The sequence below is a fragment of the Amblyomma mixtum genome, chromosome 3 (genome assembly GCF_055824585.1).
Source record: "Amblyomma mixtum isolate Tamu chromosome 3, ASM5582458v1, whole genome shotgun sequence".
Classification (NCBI taxonomy): domain Eukaryota; kingdom Metazoa; phylum Arthropoda; class Arachnida; order Ixodida; family Ixodidae; genus Amblyomma; species Amblyomma mixtum.
The window spans coordinates 190,026,903-190,048,112 of NC_143014.1; the positions used below are offsets into that span (position 1 = coordinate 190,026,903).

At 45.5% G+C, this 21,210-nt stretch overlaps 1 protein-coding gene and 2 long non-coding RNA genes across 9 annotated transcripts in view; 1 reads left to right on the top strand and 2 right to left on the bottom strand.

Moving 5' to 3' along the window:
* Positions 1-907: 907 nt before the first annotated feature.
* The window catches only part of LOC149353048 (vesicle-associated membrane protein 4-like), a 41,509-nt gene continuing 21,206 nt past the window's right edge, over positions 908-21,210 (top strand). The window contains exons 1-6 of one of the 7 annotated variants that reach the window (XM_089582245.1): positions 908-1,110; positions 2,019-2,203; positions 16,179-16,257; positions 16,362-16,405; positions 19,458-19,511; positions 20,181-20,281. In XM_089582245.1, the coding sequence (XP_089438371.1) occupies positions 16,192-16,257; positions 16,362-16,405; positions 19,458-19,511; positions 20,181-20,281 (265 nt within the window). In that variant the 5' untranslated portion in view covers positions 908-1,110; positions 2,019-2,203; positions 16,179-16,191. Of the gene's footprint in view, positions 1,111-2,018; positions 2,204-4,324; positions 4,497-8,465; positions 8,488-12,530; positions 12,708-12,770; positions 12,792-16,178; positions 16,258-16,361; positions 16,406-19,457; positions 19,512-20,180; positions 20,282-21,210 lie in introns of those variants that run through there. The other 6 variants (XM_089582243.1, XM_089582244.1, XM_089582246.1 and 3 more) reach the window with 6 other exon arrangements.
* On the bottom strand, positions 2,553-7,899 carry LOC149353049 (uncharacterized). The gene is made up of 3 exons (XR_016290899.1): positions 7,840-7,899; positions 5,843-7,766; positions 2,553-4,592 (listed from the first exon to the last, which is right to left on the bottom strand). It is a non-coding gene; the product is annotated as an uncharacterized LOC149353049 (long non-coding RNA).
* Positions 10,285-11,278, bottom strand: LOC149353050 (uncharacterized). Its single transcript, XR_016289570.1, has 2 exons — positions 11,047-11,278; positions 10,285-10,428 (listed from the first exon to the last, which is right to left on the bottom strand). It is a non-coding gene; the product is annotated as an uncharacterized LOC149353050 (long non-coding RNA).

Here is a 21,210-nt window from a genome sequence, read left to right on the forward strand (position 1 = left end):
TGTACGTTGGTTGCAGTAGCCTGTTCGGATGTGAACCTTGCTTTGCACCAACGGCCTTGAGAGACTAGCGATCACATTGTTAGCGAGCACTTAAGGGCAGTCATGGACTGGCGAAAGCTGCGTAAGATGGACCTGATCTCCTTATCTGGAGAATTAGGGATTGATTACGGGAAAACAATGAAGAAACTGCAGGTTGTCAGTGCGATAGAGGACCTCGGTTTTGAGGACGAAGAGATAGTGGAGCACTTGGAGGAAATAAAAAGAAAAGAGGAGTTAGAGGAACAAAAAAGAAAAGAGGAGTTAGAGGAACAAAAAAGAAAAGAGGAATTGGAGGAACGAAAAATAAAAGAGGCTCTGGGAATTACTGGGTCAGATTTTGACGCTGCGGCGAGGGCCGGCACCTTAACGCGTGACGGCACAGCGCCCCTCTCGCGTAGAGCTTTTCCAGCGCTACCCAGGCTTTGCATGCCAGTTGCAAAGAGACGGAACTAATCAGCCCGCAGCTTTTGGGAAGCATTAGAGAGTTTTAGTATAGCGTTAGCGTGATAGCGGACCTAAGGGAAATTACGTTAGCGTGCCGCAAGCGACTTATCCCCACAGACATTTAAACGCCACCTGCTTGACATGGATGCGAACGGTCCTTCTAAAATGGTCGACACTGCCGCTACCTTTCCAAAATATAGTATTTCCAAGTTTTTTAAACGAATTATTACTGTAGTGCTTATTTTCGTCTGCAAAATGCCCCTGAAATTTAAATAAAATGAAAAAAACAAACGTAAAGCAGTGGCGCCATCTAGTCAAGGCAATGTTAACTATAAGCCGTTCGAGCAAGAATATTTGCCATCACATGACGTGTAATGTCAAAAAAAACTATTTGAAATTTAATGTAAACTCGCTTTACATCATTTAAGTCCATAAAACACTGCGAAAAAGCTCCATATCTATTTTTGTTTCGTTCCGGACGTTTGTGCTAGGTTTCGGCTGCCTTTCGGGCAGTTGCAGACGGTAGCAGTGCAGCTGGAGGTCCCATTAGGCTTGCGCGCTCCAAAATCCAGAGCGTAGCTCAAAAACTGGACTGAATGGCAGCTTATACTTTATCGTCGAAGCAAGGTAAGTCATAACGAAAAGCAACTACACCAGTAGTTGCCGGTAAACGTACAGACCGGAATCGCAAGGACTGCTGAATCGGCTGAAGCGGGCGGCTCTCGCTTGGGAGGACGCCGCCATGTTTTCCCGCTAAACACGCAAAAGCCGCCTTTGGACCCGCTATTCCACTATGCACGCAATTACGCAAAGCCCGCAATACTAAAACTCTCTATTAGCTGGTAGACCGGCCGTTCGACCGCGCAGGGCTCGGCTGAAGTATGTTTATTCAGGAAAACTTCTTTCTTGTAATTACTGCTTGCTTTTTTATTTTATTCATTTACTGTAAAGAAACGCAAACGACGTTTTCAGCTTGTATGCCTGGGCGGAATTTTGTACTTTTCGTGTTTTCTGGCCGTGATGATGCAGCTTAAATGCATTTTTTTTTGTAACCTAAGTGTTGTCCAGTGCAGTGTAGGGGAAACTACCACTGTTGCAACAATCAGTTACCTTGGGGATGTGGTCTAACCCAGTCTCCCATCCTCCTCGTTCCATCACTGGTCAGGCCATGCTACCCAGGCCGCAACACACAATGTTGGAGATGGAGCTTCAATCCCACCGCTGCGACTAGTGTTGAAGACGGAGGGGTCCTGATGTTGACTGATTCGTTCAGTCCCGCAGGTCCCGGCTCCGAAGGACGGGGTCGAACTCCGATATGGAGGGAACTGTACAGAAGGTTTATTTTACATATTTACAGTCGAGATGGGAGTGCTCCGGTCACCAAACAACATCTCGTTAAATACCCTTCGTATTCCCCAGATCCCTGACTGGGGAATGAAGTTCGCAAAACGTTCTCCAGTCAGGTGGACAGTTGTGGGCACTGGCGGTCCCACCCACGCCAGGGGGCAGTGCTGAACTCTCTCGCTCTCTTGCAGCTCGGTCAGTGGGAAGGGGAAAAACCAGGAGTCCTCGAACACCGTCGTGTCGAATTGCCAGGTCCAGCGCCATCGTGGGAAAGGAATGCCATGCCGTTTCCCATCCGGTGGACAGGGGGGGAAGACATGCCATCAAAGGCTGTCGTGTCGACTTCAGCACTGTGCTGAGATCGGTGCCTCCGTGGGTAAGGAACTGTGCTGCGTTTCCCAGCAGGTGAACGAGGAGCCTTGTAGACCCCCGCCTGATGTTCGAAATGCGAGACCTCTGTCAATGTCGCCTTTCAAGTAAAATCCACAGCGTGACCTTTCACCGTTTCACTCCGTCCGGCGACCCGTGGGCAGACTCGGCCACCTGAAGCCGCCGCCGTCGCTGCTGTTTCTGCCGTCCCCAGTCCACGCCGCACCTTTGTTGCATGACTCAAGTCTTCTTGGAATTCCGCCCCGGCCCGCGTTCGCCGAACTCAACAGCGGCCAAATTGCCGTGCATGACTGTCGGCTGACACCGTGAAAGTATACAAAGGCATCACTCACTTTTTTTGCATGTATCCATGGTTTGCGCACAACAAATGCAGACTTTGGCTTGGCTTGAATACAAACTGGCCGCCCATAATAATGATGATGTTGCAATCGGTATGCGAGTTTATGAGGCAATAAATATTACGGAACGATTGAATTTATGGAAAACAAACTTTTTATTGCCAAAATGCAAACATTTATTGAAATTTGTCTACTTTGCAACACAGACGCGCCCCAGGGCCCCCAAAATGCAAACCTGTGGCTCGGGCTCTTTCGACAAAGGATAAGCTAGCGGCATTGTTTACATCATCGAGGGCAGGAAATAGTTTAGCAGCAACGATTAGCGCGATGGCATCATCGCATAAAAAAACGCATTCGCAACTGAGAGACTCCAGAGCTCATCGATTTTCACAGGACATGAACCAGCAGCGATGTGGGTTGTAGCATAAGGTTTAGTACGACTTTGCATAACCCGTGCCTGAACCGCACCGGCCCCAAACTTTTTCTGTGTCGTTTGCACTTCGTGCGCAGCAAGCATGCTCTTTGTTCGAGTAGAACGTATTTACATTAAAGAGCCTGTGTGAATGCGCTGCATTCAGCTGAATGCGGTTACTCTCGTTTCTGCGCGCAGCAATTTGCGGACTAGGCTTGGTGCCGTTAACAAAAAAAAAGAAACCTTTTTTACATCAGGTTGTCAAAGGGAGAGAAACTGTTCAGAATCAAGGCTAGCGCCGCGCAGTAATACATTTCAAAAACTAGGACAGCATAGAACTATATCTTAGAATGCAAATTACATGCATTAATTTACTGGCGATTTTCATGCATGTGTGCTCGCAGATATGTCCTCTAAATGACATTTTGAGGACCACGAACCCGCCCGTATGACCTGAGGACATCGTTCTGAGGACGTTTTCAGGAGGATCCAACCTAGGACATTATGAAGACATATTGAGGAAGTTTTAGAAGCTTTCAGGACGTTTGGACCACGTGAAGACGTCCTCGGGATGTTTGGTGTTGTCTGGATTGGTTGGTGTTTTAGTTGGAGATAATTTTTTTCTTTTTGCGAAGCTCAATGAGTGAAAGAAAGAGCGCTGGCGTGGCCGACACAAATTATACAGTGTCAGCTCCAACATGGGCAAATGCGGTGGCTGCACGGGCTGTTAGCTTCAGGAAGGAGCCAAATTCTTCATGCAAAACTCCATTATATTTGGAAGGCTTTTATTAAAAATAACTCCCTTAGTTTAACGTCCCGAAGCGCCTATGACGCCGATAATGGATGTCTCCGGATTATTTGCCCAAGTGGCCAAAGTGCGAAAAATAATCCGAAAATTACGTGAGCAGTTTCTTTGCAGAACACGGTGTTTATTTTGAGTGAGGCATAAACTGGAAACACGAAAATTCAGACTGATTTGACCAACAGAAATCACACAACAGTGGCGTCTGTAATCACACAAACTTCTGTTTTTGGCTGCTTCGCGCACGTCGAAAAATGACACTTCGGCGAGGGTGCCATTTACCATATAAAAACGTTGTGTGTGCTGACAAAAAGTTTGGGACAAAAGCTCTTCTTAATGAGACAACAAACAGTTATAATGCAAAAAAAAAAGGAAAGTCAGTGGCAGTGGTGGCAGTCCCGACTTCAACGCTATCTCACGTTCTCATTTCACACCAAAGTTTTTGTCGATGGAAATCTGCCAGCAGCAATACGAGGTCAAGAGAAAGGCGTTGGTCTAGCCGCCACTCCTCTTCGCTCGGCGGTCTGTGGTGAGGAAGAATACCACAAATTGCAGGTACAACTTGAGTAAGCGCTCTCCGACTGGATCGAAACCGCGCTCCTGCGCGTTCCCGGCTGGAGCCTGGCCGTCGTCCAAGACCGGCACCCCGCCGCGAATCCACACACCAGGAAGTACGTTCTCCTCAACGGCTCCCTCAGCAGGCGGTATCGGTCCTTCTTCGTTCATGGTGAGGTAGCTGGTGCACTAAGAGGGCCTTGGTCTCCTTTCTCGGGCTGTGTGGTCGCTGATAACCACCGGTGAGGAAGCCTCAACGAGATCTTGCCTGCGCAAAGCAAAATTGGAACGCAGCTAGCTTAGCAGTGGAACGTGCGGTTCCTCGTGCGATTGTGACCATGATGATGATGGTGGTGACTAGATGTCTCTCGGGAAGCTACGATCACTGCATGGTCATTGTGAAAGCCATGGCGGAAAAAAAAAGGGAGGGAGCGCCCGGCGACAACCTTAAATTAAGACTTATCAAGTCTTATCAAGTAAAAATGTAGTAAAAAAGGAGAGTCGGTCCCCCGTGATCACGCCACGTGATAGCGTGCGGTGAAATCGAGCCCCGCTGCGCATGCGTGAACCTGCGCGGCAAACTGACTGTAGATCAACCTCCTTGCGTTCAACTTCGAGTCACAGAGCGAGCCGAAGAGGTCGCCGAACGACATCGTCGGTCGGCCACCTGGCGTCCGGCCTTTATTTTAAAAGAATTGATAATTAATCTCAGCTGATTAACTAATTAGGCGGAATTTTGGAAATGCTCTAAGAAGCCCCATATGGCGGGAAACATTATGTCGTTCGTTTCACCCGGCTGCAGTGCGCAGCTGTTTGTCAATACTTCGTTCAGCCGCCGCGGTGGCTCAGCGGTTATGGTGCTCGGCTGCTGACCCGAAAGACGCGGGTTCGATCCCGGCCGCGGCGGCTGGAATTTCTTTGGAGGAGAAATTCTAGAGGCCCGTGTACTGTGCGATGTCAGTGCACGTTAAAGAACCCCAGGTGGTCGAAATTTCCGGAGCCCTTCACTACGGCGTCTCTCATAGCCTCAGTCGCTTTGGGACGTTAAACCCCATAAACCAACCAACCAATACTTCGTTCAAGTTACGTGACACGCCCCGTATATATGTCCCAATGTAGACGTTGCAACTACACGTTCATAGCGGTTGCACTGAAACCAGCGCGCGCTGCACTCTCCAATATCTTGAATTTGACGATGCGCTCGATTGTATTGTAATCGCGTGACGTCTGATTACATTTTTTAACATATTTTCTTACGTAACGCATTTTATCGAGGGGTGCAACGTATTCCAGCGATCGGAACCCGCTTCTCAGCCTTGGAACCATCCACGAAGCAGCTAGAACCACACTCCTAAAGCCGGTTGCCAGTCATGGCTGAGCCTACCGGGCCTGACCGACACGCTCCCTCGCATCTTTTCCGCGAGAATTCCTTTACAAAGGCTCGGGCAACAGTTAAGGACAGTACGCGGTTCCTCTGGCCAGAGGAATGAGAGAGGCATGAATTACTTGTGGACACACCTTACGCGTTGGTTGTCAGCCCTGCACTGAGTCCGTTTAGCTCCCAGGATCCTATGCAGGCGAACTAGATTCGCGTCTTCTTGCTTGACGCTAGTGCGTGCTGGAATCACGCGTGCATCTCCGTGGACCTAGAAGACACTAGCACTGCACCTAATTATTGCACCGCATTTCGTCACGTCGTCGGTCACACAAACGCGTTACGTGGAAAAAAACAAGGGACAAACACGTGCAGCGAACTCAGCCGCCACTTTCGAGTGAACGAGGACGCTTGGCGCACGCACAATACGCTACTGGAAAAAGGTCCATTGCCACTGGTTCTGATAGTTATTCGTAAGCTTCGCGTAGGCTGTCGCCCCCACGCGGCCTCCCCCGGAACCGCCGGAGAGCTGGAAGGCGTCCGGCGCGTGGTCTCCCGCCCAACTTCTGTACTGTCCCGCAGCGCATTATTGCGTTTTGAGTGACGTCTTTCACAGTGCAGCAGGTTATTATAACATCCAAGAGCGCTTTCAAAGCACACAATATGGGCAGAAGACGTAGAAGCAATCGCAACTGTCCGGTCAAAGGCGATACAAATATGCATACGTTCCCTCTAATTCTAAGCTCAAGAAGGAGTAGGTAATCAAGTTAATTAAAGCCTCATTTTAGGCAAGTCGGTTACTAATGAATATTGGTGTTGTCTCATCAATCGTGCTCGTTTTTGCGCGCTGCTACAGCAAAACCTGTCACCAAGATTGTGACAGCTCTCGGTACGCATTTCTGTCCCAGTGCCCTCTTCTAGAGCACTACCGGTGGGTTCTTGAGTGACGTTAATTGTGAACCGCCTTTGTATTTAGCTGCGGCCACTTGACCGTGCAGGCACTTTGCAAAAAGTGAAAAATAAGTTTCCTGCGCGATTCAATGTGTGCAATGCTTGTGATCAGTAATCGCCGGATGCACACTAAATTAGATTGGTTTATTGGGGTTTAACGTCCCATAGCGACTCAGGCTATGAGGGACGCCGTAGTGGAGGGCTCCGGAGATTTCGACCATCTGGGGTTCTTTAACGTGCACTGACATTGCACAGTACACGGGCCTCTAGAATTTCGCCTCCATCGAAATTCGGCCGCCGTGGCCGGGATCGAACCCGCGTCTTTGGGTCAGCAGCCGAGCGCCGTAACCACTGAGCCACCGCGGCGGGTTACTAAATCAGAAGCTTGTACGTCTGTACTGAACTTTACGGCGACGTGGAGCTACCTTGGCAGCTGGTAGTAGCATTTGTGGCATTAGGACGCAGCAGCGACGGCATCTCTTTACAGCCGGACCTGACTCGCCTCTCAGGCGATCGCTGCCGCAATATTATTTCCGTCAGGACTTGTTCTCGACTTACGTAAGTCGTAGCCTATATGTGGTGCTCCAAAAGAAATCAACGAGGCTTAAATGAGCGCTGCAGGCCATCATCGTAACTTTGTACACTTGCTTCTTGTTGCTACGAGACTGCTATTCTGTGTGTTTTGCATGTCTAAGAACCAACTGCGAGGTTGTATACGCGCTGAAATCGGGTGAAAAGCGAGGCCACTGACTGCGAACTCGGCGTGCTCGCACATGTGTGAACAAGCACTTCATCTTGAAATGCTAGCGTCCGCGAGTACCATGAATAGGATGACAGCCGGAAATTTTCTCGGTATCCGTGCTTGCTGTGGGCGCACGTGTTCCTGCCGCCTTCCTTTTCGTAAGAGCCGCCTCGGTACGTCGCACCTGCCGCTTCACGCTGTCAGGAGTCGAATGTTTTGCATGCCAGAACAGCCACACCTGCGCTAAAGTGTGCTCACTGCGTGGCGGCTCCATGAGGAGCGGTGACGCCGCGTATGTCGATAGCCTGCCACTTCGCGGCGGCAACATATGTCGCCATGGTAGACTTCACTGTAGGTCTTCACTGTAGTCATAACTGCATGGAGGAAAAATGCATAACTGTAGGCTCTGTCCGCTCGAGTCGCCGCTACCGTCATAGAGTTTCTTACCATTACCTAGAGGGAAAGCTGGCAGCCCGTCTATGGGAGTTTGCATGGCGACCCCTCGAGACCACTTCAGCCACCATGGGCGCTCAAAGCATCATGGGGCGGTGAGCTACTTGTTGCGGAACTGCAACTTATGGCCAAAAAATAATAGAAAAATAAAGCTGTTTGTTAACTACAAACGTCCTAACATTCAATATCTTGCTTAATGATTGCAACAAACGAGCAGAAAAGCATTTAAGTGCAAAGTTTGCCCAAAATAAGAGACGACTCGCTCTCCTATTGGCCAAGTAATGAACACTATAAAAACTAATATTTCGTTATTAACAGGCGCACTTTTAAAAGTAAATATGTTTTCCAAAAAGATGTTGTTGCTTAAATACTATAAGAGGTTTTTTAATAGCATTTCGGAAAAGTGAAACCTTTTATTGGCGTCGTGTGTCGTCGCGTTTTCACTATTATGAGTTTTGCACACTGCGTTCGCGCCAAAGTCGTCTGCGCACATACGAACAGCGTTTTCGGAATGAAACATCTCAGTAATGCCACTCCATGTTCCAAAAAATTACAACTGTGCCGCAACAAGTAGCTCACCGCCCCATGATGCTTTGGGCGTCCATGGTGGCTGAAGTGCAGCGCCGCCAGCTTTCCCTCTAGGTAATAGTAAGAAACTCTATGGCTACCGTACCGCCGCGGCGGCAGGAATCGCCAGTGTTTTCGCTCGCATCACTGCATGGTGTTCCGCGGCTCATAGCGGTGGGATATTAGCCCATAAGTGATGCCAAACATTTCCGTGTGGGGTTAAACATTACCCAAGGCACTGAGATGTTTTTAAAATTCGAACTATAACTCGCTACGTGAAAGCGGCTATATTAAGCGTGATGTGTCCGGCAGATATGTATCGAAAACACGCCCTGGGATAGAGATGCCAAAAATGAATCATTTTTGAGGATCCTGGCCAATAGAAGTGATAACTGCGTTGCAAGCTAATTTCTTCCCGTAGCCGCTTTGCTGCTGTTTCATGCCTGGTGCGGCTCGCCTGGCGTCTGATATCATCTCCGCTGCTGATGGAAAGAAAGACCTATTTCAGTAGTTCTTAGAGTACGTCATAGTATCAGGTTCAAAGATTCCGCATCATGTCCTGATATCAGTGGGGAAAGAACTTTTGAAATCGGAGCGTGCTAACAGAAGTTATTTCACTTACGATATTCCAAGCGCAAAGATCTAACAAAACCGCATTTCATACGCATTCGGCCAGTGCCGAAGGCTGGGCGCCACGAATCTCAATCGCGCTTTTCACACTTGCAGCGGAAGCTTGCATGCAGTTGTTGACTTGCCCGGGTAGGGTGCCTCGATGCGCTAGGGCGCCAATCGAGGCACCCTATGCCCGGGCAGCCCGCAGCATCGGGAACAGCAGCGGTCGCGTCCACAAAAACTGTCGCCCGTAGCCTGGTTCCTATTAGCTTTTATTCGCTTGCACTGTTTTTCTTCTGCAGTTTTTTTCTCGACCGGCGTCGTCGCTCTTCAAACACTTACAATACTCAGCGACATGTTTTGGATCCATTTCCCGATTATAGAAGAATAAGTTGAAACTGTACGCCCAGCCAATATAAAGGAAGCCCTCCACTATGGCGTATGCCATAGCTCATCGGAGACGTTTTCGTTCTCATTTTCGCTACTCTCACTGCGACAGTAACGAATGATCCAGACTTGTACGCACACAAGTAATGAATACGCTAGCCCGTTAGAGGGGTTAACTTCTCATCGTCCTCATCACAACTCAGATCAGCAGTGCTGGTTGTTCTGTCCCCCAAGTTGATTACAACAAGAGTACCTTGGTCAACAACATCGTCGACGGTGTGGTCCAGCTTTCTCATCACATCTTCCAGTTTGAGAACATGCTCCACACAGCTCTTCCACTTGTCAGCAGTCACTTGTCTCGCCAAACCAGAGGCTCTACGCCTTGGAACTCTGGCGTCTTATATGCACATCGCCACGAAACACTTGACGTCGCTCCAAACAATTGCTCAGTTGGCAATGGTAGGGTAGAAGGCGCACTACGAGGTGACCAGCAGGTCAGCGATGGAGTTCATACGGTATCGGTTCCCGCCTTTGTTTACGCTGTCGACAAGCTATATGAGCTCCGCCTTAATTGTAACTGCTCCGCTGCACCTTTTCCGTACAGCCAATTAAGCCTGTGTCCTCCCAAGCAGCCACCGATATCCTTCGGACGGCCGACAGAGGTCTATTTCGGATGTTCTGTACGTCCGCTGAACATCCGCAAAGAGCCGGTAGACGTCCGCAGGCCGTCCGAAAGGTGGCCAAAGGTATACGGTTCGCCCGCCGACGGACGTCCAGTTGAGTACGTCCATTGGCGGATCTTTCTCGAATATTCGCATATATGGTGCATGCGTGCTTTTTTCACTCCGCGCAATGCAATAAAACCAAAAACAATTTGATGCATAGCACGCATATTTTATTGTGGTTGATGATACATCAGCAGAGCAATGGGTTACATTCGGAAAATTTCTTAAATGTGACTCTTCAAATGTGGCAAGCTTGGGACACACATCCGTAATCTTCCCACCCACAGGATTTCTGAAATAAAAAAGAACGCGGCAAACATCAGTCATGTGAAACAAATGGCACAATGCAGCAGCCCAAGTTAAAAACACTGGAACCAATTAATAGAAGTGCTGCAGGTATAACAGACAATGCACTTTAACAAACACCTCAATAAGTATAAGGCAATAACAGCTCTCACTTTTCCACACCACATTTGACAATGTATCTGTTCTTTATTTATTCTCATGGGCCTTAATTAGGGCACTAACCTGCGCAGCACTGTACGCGACTGTGCACAGAAAGCCGCAAAGCTTCCGTTGCGAACCACTGCGAACTACACGTGCTTCCTATGGTCTGCCTTTCGCGCGTTGTCACTCTGTATACAGGCACAGTGAAACTAGCAATGCCTTAAAAATTACCAAGATGCGAAAATACTCCGTCCCACAACTTTGAAGAGGAGTGGGAATTAGTCGCGCGAGTTGAGGGCTGCCGCAGCTGTGTGATGTAGGCTCCCGAAAGTGTGAGAACAGCACACACTTGGGGAAGCCATCTCCTCGCGCTTACTGCTCCCACTGTCCTGTGAACGAATGTTATATGAGCATGCTGCATTGTCCTAGAAGCAAAGTTCCAAGAAGTGTACTGGATACATACCTTCGTAGGCAATCACATGTGCACTAAGCCTTCTTTACACCAAGGTCGACGCAGTACGGTATTCCGGTGTTCCAGAAGAGCTTCAGGCGCTTCCCGTATCTTTCGAATTGCTTAAGTTACACACAACTTTCGTCCACAGACCGAACAAAGCCACATTTTATAATAACAGAGCTATAAATATCTGCGCGACAACACTACGCGACATATCAACAACAGCGCTACTATAGCGCTACGGAGCCGTACTGATGGATTGGATTGGTCTGACCGCGAACTGACATCTATGATGATGGTGATAGCAGAATGCACGGGAGTTTTGATCATTGGTTTTGATGCTTACGAATGGTTTCAATGGCAAGTTTAGCTAGCAAAACAGTGGACATGTCGCGCAACTCCTCTAATTTGGAGAAGTTTTATAAACATAAAACTAGTCATTGAGTTCTTGCAAAATTCTGCAACACCTGCTTCTCTTAGATAAATTTAGCTCGTTGGCGGCTCTTGCACTGCAGGTAGGATTGGAATCGTACCAATTTACAAACGTCTTCGCGTCAAACCCTCCAACTGATGCAAATAAAACAGTATACATACACGAAAGACTCGAATTTTCTGTGAAATAAAAAACGTCCATACTCATGGCCTGGGAAAATACTCGACCATACATCCTTCGGACGTCCACCTCGTCTCTCATGCGGATATACAAAAGTGGACACAGTCCGTACGTCCAGCGGATGCACGAATACGGATATCCGAAATCGGATTGCGTTCGTACGTCCGATGGACGTCCGATCTCGGCAAAGGACGTTCGGATCTAGCTCGTACGTCCGACGGATATCTGTGGTTGCTTGGGCTTTTTTGAGACTACTCATTCGTGGTACTTTATCCTGTTTCACAGAATGATATGACGCGTTTTTCATGACTATAACACTGCCTGGTGGTACTTGTGGGAGCAATTTCTGGGTGAACCACTTGTAGTAGGGCCCCGCTGCGATGGCTCAGTGGTTACGGCGCTCGGGTACTGACCCAAAGACGCGGGTTGGATCGCGGTCGCGGTGGTTGAATTTCTGTGGAGGCGAAATTCTAGAGGCCCGTGTACTGTGCGATGTCAGTGCACGTTAAAGAACCCCAGGTGGTCGAAAATACGGGCACACAAGAATAAATACTGACATCACCCACAATACGGCATAGCTCGAGCACATAGCTGAACTGCCTACTTGCCCAAGATATTCCAAGTCTAGGGATCAGAAATTTATTGCGGCAAAGGACGATTACCTCAGGTTTGCTCACCGAATCATCGCTGTAGCACACTTGCAGAAGGCTCAACAACCATGGATCTTGTCTCCATCGTGGACGCAAACCGTGAGCCGCCAACAGATCCATCCTTCACGAGTATCAAGATTTCATGCAGTAATGCGTCCCCTTGAAAACTTTTGCGACGTTTACAAACCCGAAAACGAAACCGAAAAGCCTCTGCCGCTCACCGCATGGGAGACGCTTGTTCTCAACGTTGACAGCTGCCTACGTAGAGCACGAAGCGTTTGGCTGTTACTGGTCATGAGTGGTGTCCTAGAAAGAAAAAAGGACAGTGTTGTAATTTGTTCCGTGTAGTAGTTCGCTTCTACCTTGTGAAAAGCGTGGTATGTAAAGTCAAGAGGTTGCACATTGCGGTAAGTGAGGCCGTTGTGCTGTGTAGCACAAGTGGAGGGGAGTTGTCGAAACAATCGGGCAGCTGTTACGGTACTGGTGCACAGGTGCCAAGTTTTTTGGTCTATTCATGCCGCGTAGATGCTGTAACGTGTTACGAATGCTAGTGTCAATTTGAAACTGTTGCAGTTTTGATTTATTTCATCTGGCCAAGAGAGGTCGCCGAGTTATGCTTATGTGTATGGGCAGTTTTGGTCGTGCGAGTGTTGTGTATTTGACAACAGAAAACAATTTAACGTTTTGGACACTATCTTATATTTGAGGAATAGCGTAGTGTTTTGTGAATTCTCCTGAACTAACGAGAGGAACATGCTAGCGACTGTTGAGATTAACAAATTTTGGAAACTGGTATTAAAAACAAAAAAATCGAAAAAAACTGTTACTTCTTTTTTCTTCTGATTACCGGCTCAAGGGGAAACAAGGGTGCAGTGGTGTGTCCTTTCGGAACGAGAGAAAACGGTATCAAGTTATGTACGCCGAATATCCTTAAAAGTAAATTGTGATCATCTGAACTGATGGCCATGATTGGTATGTACGTGTACCTACCAAAGTTTTCGGAACACGGAAACTAGCGCAAAGCCTTAATTGCTTGCCAGCATGCAGCCACAAACTGAACGGTGTGTTCGGCACTTCCCTGCATTACCGGCCCGGTTCACCCCTCAGTGTAGGACCGCGCCTCCAGGCAGCGAGGAATTAAGTTTTTCGTGGTTTCTGTGTTCGGAAAACGGTTGTGCACATCTGCACATATTCAATTAATGTCATGCAAGTTTAAGTGGACATCCAGTACCTGTGCAAAGAAATGTCCATTCAAACACGGTCAAAGTTCTCTATGAACATCACAAGGGCTTGCAAAATAAAGAATTCTTGCTGAACTTCAGCATCCCAGTTTAAAAATCAGTTTAAGATGCCGCGGTGTCTCAGTGGTTATGTTGCTGGGCTGCTGATCCGAAAGACGCGGGTTCGATCCCGGTCACGGCGGTCGCATTTCAGTGGCGGCGAAATGCTAGAGGCCAGTATACTGTGTGATGTCAGTGCGCTTTAAAGAACCCCAGGTGGCGCAAATGATCCGGAGCCCTCTACTACAGGTAGGAGTGATAGCAAGAAAGGATAAGGGGAGAGAGCTGTACAATATAGTAGGCACAATCGCACTCACATGTGCACTAAAAAGGGAAAAGAGAAAGTAAAAGTTACACCACGTTTGCAATCATGCTACTTTTTCTGGTGACTAGGGGTTTGCAAGACGACATTTACAGATGAGGTCGAAAAAAAGGTGTGAGCACAAAAAAATGCGTGAGCACATTAATGTGCTCACACCTTTTTTTTTTTCAGATATTAACTGAAGAACTGCAGCAGCACCGTAGGTGATAGCTTGCCTGCCAGATTTTTCAAGGTCCCAGTTTTCTATTTGCACTGCAGCCCACCTTAATAACATTAAAGCTCACCTAGATTATTGTTAAGAGCACCCATGTGTTGTAAGTGCACACCTGGTGTCATAAGTTTATGGAACAGGACTTTGGCAAAGAAATATAATGTTCTTCTCACCCTGGACACATTTACTGAGATTTAAGGGTGCAATGTGTAGTTCGCACGCTCAGAATTGGGCTGCATACATTTATTCAATGCTGTGTGCAATGACAGAAATGAAAAAGAAGTCTTTCACTAATGATACATTGTGTACACTTCCTACTGCGGATGTGCATTGTATTCATGTCACTATATAGCGTATACGGCATATATGGCTGTTTAGGTAGAAGGACATGTTATGTTCGCAGCACCACTGTCACCTGGATAGCAATTCAGGTGAACTTTCTGGATACTTTCACTTCGTGAGCAATCTAGGTGAAAGCAAAAGTACACATGTGCATGTTCGTAAAGCATGCACTGTATACATGGTCATGCATGGCATACATTGCATACATGGTCATATAGGTAGGAAGATGGGCTATTTATGTTACCTTTGAGCTTGGAAGAAGGGGATGAAAAAGGGGAAGAAGGGATAGACGAAGTAGAAGGTTGACTCGGTAGATTATGTTGACTTCTATAGGACATGCCTAAAAAGAAGGAAAGCAGAGCAAATGCTCGGCAGTCCATTACAGATTACGAGTGCATTTGGTGAGAATGCATTTCTGCAGTAGTTGCACTTTGTGTTTCAGGGGTGTATCTGCAATTTCGGTCCATATTCATATCACATGAGCCTGAATTAGAAAAGCATGAAAAACCAACTTGCCCACTACATAGTGTTTCGGAAATAGAGTTGTTAAGTTGAGGGAATAATAAGTTTAGTCCCTGATATTAACTGGAACGCCCACTACATAGTGTTTCGGAAATAGAGTTGTTAAGTTGAGGGAATAATAAGTTTAGTCCCTGATATTAACTGGAACGGTTGTTCAAGCTCCTAATAGTAGGGAGGCCCTTGTAGCAGTTTTTGTCAAGCCTTTTTATTACTTCTCCTTGTTTAATATATTGTAACAATGGCTCTTTTGTTCATCTGAGTATGTACTGAAAGGCTGCCACCTGTCATTCTTAGTCATTAGGTGGTCCTGTGTTATAAAGGTCAGAAAAATGCTTAGAAGTCAAAACATTAGAAAAGTGCGAGAGTCACAGAGCAAAAAGACGAATTTGCAAGTAAATTATACTAGTAGCTTTCATTGGCAGTTATAATAAAATTGTGTGGTTGGCTGCTGTGGTGGCTCAGTGTGGCTTTGGCTTTGCTGCTTAGTCGATAGATGTGAGATAAAGTCCTGGTTGCAGCTGTTACATTTTGATTGAGATGAAATGCAAAAACATCCATGTGCTTTGCGTTGCCAGTGCACATTAAAGAGCCCATGTAGTCTAAATTAATTCAGAGCTTCCACTACTTTGTGCCTCCTAGCTTACTTGCAGCTTCGTGAAGTTAAACCTCACGTGCCATACCGTTCCATACTGCACGATACCATACCAGTTGCGTTGTTGTTCAGAGGGGTGTACTGAAGCATTTGTGATACAAAAGTGAGTAAGCTGGGTTGGGTACAAATTTTGTGGACCCTGTGTCATTCTGCACTTGAAATATGCTTCTCTTGGCTGTCATGCATTTATGAGATAATTTCAAAATATCTTGCATAGCCATGTTTTGGACAAACGGCAATGTTGGACCAGATCGTTTCTTGTTTTGCTTTTGTTTCTTTTTCCCTTGTGACATCAGTGATTGACAGGGCATGTGTCTGTGCTGGTCGAACGCCTTCTCCTTTTGATTTGGGTCTGCTTTCACTTTGTGTTATACTAGTAATAGCATAAAGCATTGAGGCACATGGCTAGAAGCAAAGCTATCACTGATATGAGCATCAATTGTTTGTAAAGTGAAGCAAACAAGAAAACGTTGTTTCAGTGCTTAAAAACATTTTAAGTGCTTTTCTCATGCACAGTTTGTGCTGTTGTTGCTTGTACTGTTGTTGCAGGAGAGCAGTCAGAATGCCACCAAAATTCAGGCGATATCTTTCGGAAGAAGATGTTACTGAAGCTGCAGAACCTGAAAAAGTAAGTCTGTTCCTGGATGTAGCAAATTTTGCTTTTGTAATGACATTGAAATTTGTTTGCATGTAACAATATGAAATCGAAACTTATGCATGTTTATTTTGCAGGAAAAGCTTCTGCAAGATGAAGAAGATGAGGACTTTTTCCTTAAGTACATCTGGCAACCTTTGCCTCTCTTTGCTGAACTACAGTGTGATTGAATTCTTGTTGTGGAATTTAATGCATTTATAGGATACCCGCAGTCAAATACAACTTAAAAATAGCCTTAAATGCTAATTGAAGAGGGCCTCTTAAAAGTTTTCTTTTCTCTGCCTTTTCGCTCTATGGGTGCTTATAAGGTCTGCATGTGCCTCTTAAATATTCTTTTATTCTTTGCTGTGCCTTTGCAATTGCTTAAAAGTAAAGCTAGTTTTCGTTGCTTTATTATGTACCTTAGTCAGAGGCATGATGGCAATGAGTTGCGAATAGATATGTTTGTGTCAGACCTCAGTTCTGCTCTGTGTTGTGCACATTGCGTGATAAGGTGTATCAGCTGTGATTTGCTGTAATGTGCAATATCAAGGGGGTCACTTTTTGCCCTTTAACTATGTGTTGAACTGGATTGAATTGGCAAGAAACCTGACTAGGCACTCTTTTAAGTGTTGAGACAGGCGGAGTGGGAATGTGCATTCGTTATTTTCTGCCAGTGAGTGTGATTTTTTGCTGTGTTCAACTGTGTGCGGATTGGTGGTTGGTCATATCTGTATAGATGTTGCTTGGACTGCTTAAAGGGCTACTTCTGGGATTTTTTAACATTTTGAATTAGTCACGTGACATTCCTGAGAGTCTCCTCTGTCTGCAACAGCTAACAGCTTTTCAGAATATCGAGTGATGCAATTTCAAAACAGTGAAAACAGAAAACTAGAACTAAAATTGGTCCATGGCGAAGGGCAGTGTTGCTCATGATGCTGTAATAATATCGCAAACATTACTTGAAAAACACTCTTACGTGCTTTGAATGACTGAAATAACGACTAAAAATGATGAGTCCTTTCATAAAATGCCTAAGACTACTCAATGCTAACCTCAAAATTTTGTTGCTGAGGTGGGGAGCAGGTATTAATGTGCCAGGAATGTCTGTGACGTTGAAAATGCAGTGCTACTTGTAGAAATCATCTGAACTGAGGCCATGGAAATGGCGAACTTTAAAATCAATTTGTGCCAGAATGAAATGTCACATGGGTGTCACACTTGGTGGAAGTAATCAGGAATGAAAAACCTACAATACAAGTATCATTACAATGTGAGAACCTCAAAGTACCCTTGGAGCTGCCCTTAAGGAGCTGCTATGTGTCTTGCTGTAGTGGAGACGAAGGGGTTATGCTTAAGCTAATTGATGTAAATTGTTTTTTCTCAGCTCGGTTGCCATATGCTAAGGGTTAGTTATAGGCTGCGTCATTCCACAGCATTGCCGAGCCATGCTCAACATGGGAGAGCTCTCTGGGCACTTCAAATGGTGGTTAGAGCAGATATCGGCAAATGGTAGTGGAACGCATTAATCAAGTAAATGCGCATGCCGGTGGTTAGTATGCAATACACACATGAAACTATGCTTGTCTTTTGACACCATGCATGCTGCATTAGGTGCAGTTTGCCACACACTGGCAGGGGTCTCGTACTTTGCTTGCGATAGTGCATCTTGTACAGTTGATTCATCAATAATGTTTTCACTTGTTGCCTCTCTGCTCTGGTTGATATGTTGTGATTTTGATTGATTTAGTATAGATTTTAAACTTTCTGATGAACATTGCTCTATATTTTGGCATCTGAAGCTTTCTTAAAGTAGTCTCAGGAGATCACGGCATGCTGAAACACAGAATTTGTGGTGAAGCTGTAGAATATGTTACTGTCAAAAACTTCAGTGCCAAGTACTTATGCCTGCAAGTTAAGGCAAAATCTTGGCTATTAAAAATTACTTTGCTACTTGTATTATCGATTTTACAGTTCGCTGTTCTCATATGACAGAAGTGTAGTCATTTGCACCACAAAGAAAGTACTTCCAAATAGACAACAAACGTTCAGGGATCATTCATACATACAAGAGGTTGTACTGAAGAAAAAGAAGTGTCAGCATTTGAAACTGTTTTGCAATTTGAATTCAGTTGCCCGCATTTATCTTGGAGCTTAGCCCTTTGAGCGTCGGGTACTTTCAGGTGCGATGCACCCCCCAATGTCGTTTTTTTTTTTCTAGAATATCAGGAAAAAAGCAACGCAGTTGCTTCGATGACTGCATATGTACATTTTAATGCCCGCCAGGAGTTTTTAATAAACAAGTGCTACTTAAACGAGGAACACCGCAAAAAGACCATTGTTCTCAGTACTTCTGGACAGTGTGGTAGAGCTTGGGACATGGGTTTGGGCGCAAATCTTTGTCATGCTCGGTGCTCCTAACACGGGTCTTATTTCTTTTCCCGTCGAAATTCGAGATCTGAAGAGCCACCTCCCCCGACCTCATTCGCGCACAATTTTGTGACTGGCTGTAGACAATTGCGTACAAGGAGAAAGCACTTTCAGTGGGCCAGATGAAGCAGAACTGAAAAGTTATGAAAAAAAAAAGATGCAAAGGAGACGGAAGCCAGATGCAATAACCTCGCTGGCTGCTAGGGCGCGCTTCTGTAACTTGACGCGACGTAGTGGACACAGTGAGGGAAAAAAACTATCTTCTATAAAGGTATAACACATGGCAGACCCATCCTTGAGAATTCTTGAACTGAGAATTAGAAGCGTAGGGTTGTCCGCACTCTGAGAAGACTGCGTTCCTTTCGGATGTTGCACTCACGAAGCTTGTGCCGAACGACCACACCCACTCACGCATTCACTCTGCGACCTTCTATTGGCAAACCTAGCATGTGGTGATAATATAAGCTTCTAGAAAGATAAAACAGATGGTGGCACCACCCCAAGCAGCTTTGTGTTCCGGAGCGCATTTTGAACACAGGGGCTAGCGGGAAACACGAAAACGTACGGATACATCAATGACACTCAAAGGGTTAATAATGCCAGGAGTGCCGGGAGCTAGTTGCAAAATATGAATGTGTGTACTTAGCTCTACAAATTATTTTTGTAGCAGCTGCTTTTCTGTCTTACTTCGTATGTTGCCTGCACAATTGTTGACAGTCAAAGCATGAACACTGGGCTAACCAGTGGGTCCCGCACCTTTTCAGGGGACCAACCTCAAGTGGGAAGACCCTTACCATTCAAGATAAGAAGCTGAGGAGGTTAGTCGATGTATTAAGTGGGACTTGCTGCCTGCCTAGCAAATGGTTTTGTTACCTTTTTTTTTTACTGCTCTTGCTTTGAAAAAATGGCTCCTAGAAGAGTGGACAGGCTGAATTCTCACTGTGGAGAGTAGAGGATACCTCGTCAGGCTTTTGTTGCAGTACATGGAATGGTGACTCAATTTATTTTACTGCAAAAATCACAATGACTCTGCATTTATGAAATAATACATTTGTTTCTTATAAAGAGGGTGTACTTAAAGAGCTTTTAATCACAGATGAGTTTTTTGATATGAATTGCTAATTTCAGGCAGTTTATAGTTCCAGTCTTGCATATTGTCACTAAAGGTGATATGATAAGGAAGTTGTTGCTTATCTTGTCCACAGAATTGTCATTAAGAACTTGCGTTTTTTTTTTGTGTTTGGAAATTTTGTCATTGAGTGAGTTTACATTGATGCTGTAACTTTCTAGCAGATTATTGCATACATTGGTTTAGTCTTTGGTTGTGTGTCAGAAAAGTCTCACTTGTGGTTGTGGGCCAGAGTGCCACTTATCAGAGTGACTATGTTGTTCCTTTGATGAGCAGGCTGTTTGTTTTTTCTTAGCAGGCCTAGCCTGGAAAGTTTTCTTCGGTTGTGCAAGTCATACTTGTGACTTCTGTTTTGCAGGGTCCAGTTTCAAGTGGATGAAGTTTCGAGTATCATGAAAGACAATATAGAGAAAATTATGGAGAGAGGAGAAAGGTTAGAAGACCTTGAAGAGAAATCAGGTACTTGTGATTATCACTAGGTTCTTTTTAATAACCGATTCCTGAATACACTTTGTGCAATGTAATAATTTACTCTGGTACAGGAAAGTTAACCTTAAAAAAATTGTTTTAGTGCTTGACTTTCTGTGAAAGGAAATTCTGGGCTCTGTTCCTGTGTATTGGATACTTGTAGTCTAGCAACCATTGTGGTGGCATTAAGATATTCTGTGTTGTTGTGTTGCTCAAAAGGATTAATATGGGAAGAATGGTAAGTGTACAATACCCTTCAAGGCAAACTCTGTTGAGGTGATTTATATAGCAATGTGAACAGCTTGAGGACCTTGGTTTCTTTTCCCATCAGTATAGTGCAGAAAGGATTTGGTCAACATAAACCTTTGGCTCATGCATATTGAGTAGCATGAAATTGCGTCATGCCACAGTGACTAACTTTTAAGGCGCGGATCCCATGCGGGTATGGCCCCTGGTCATTTTTCACAATGTTTGTGAGATCGTTATAGTCCTCCTGTTTATGATATAAAAACAAGTTTTAGTGTTTTAGCTAATTAGAAAGATATGTGTATTGAAAATTTCATCGGTACCCGTTGTTAATAGCAGTAATTGTTGGTGCAAGTAGTGTGAGCAATAATTTAGTACATAAAACAATACTTTTGTTTGACTTGCCTGCTTGTGAGTGTTTAGGAAAAACTACTGAACCAAAAAAAAGGGCTGCTTCTGCGAAGTTTAAATGAAATCTGGGTATGGATGTAGAAGTTTTTGCCTCCAGTGGACAGTTGTTTAGAATCGGCCCTCTAAAAAAGGAAAAAAAAAGATTGACAGAAATGAGGCGTATTACAGGCTTAATAGCTTCCTGTTTGGTTGACAAAACATATGCAGATTTGGCACATATGTGGCACGTGCATATTTCGTTAAGTGTGCAGAATTTCTTTGAG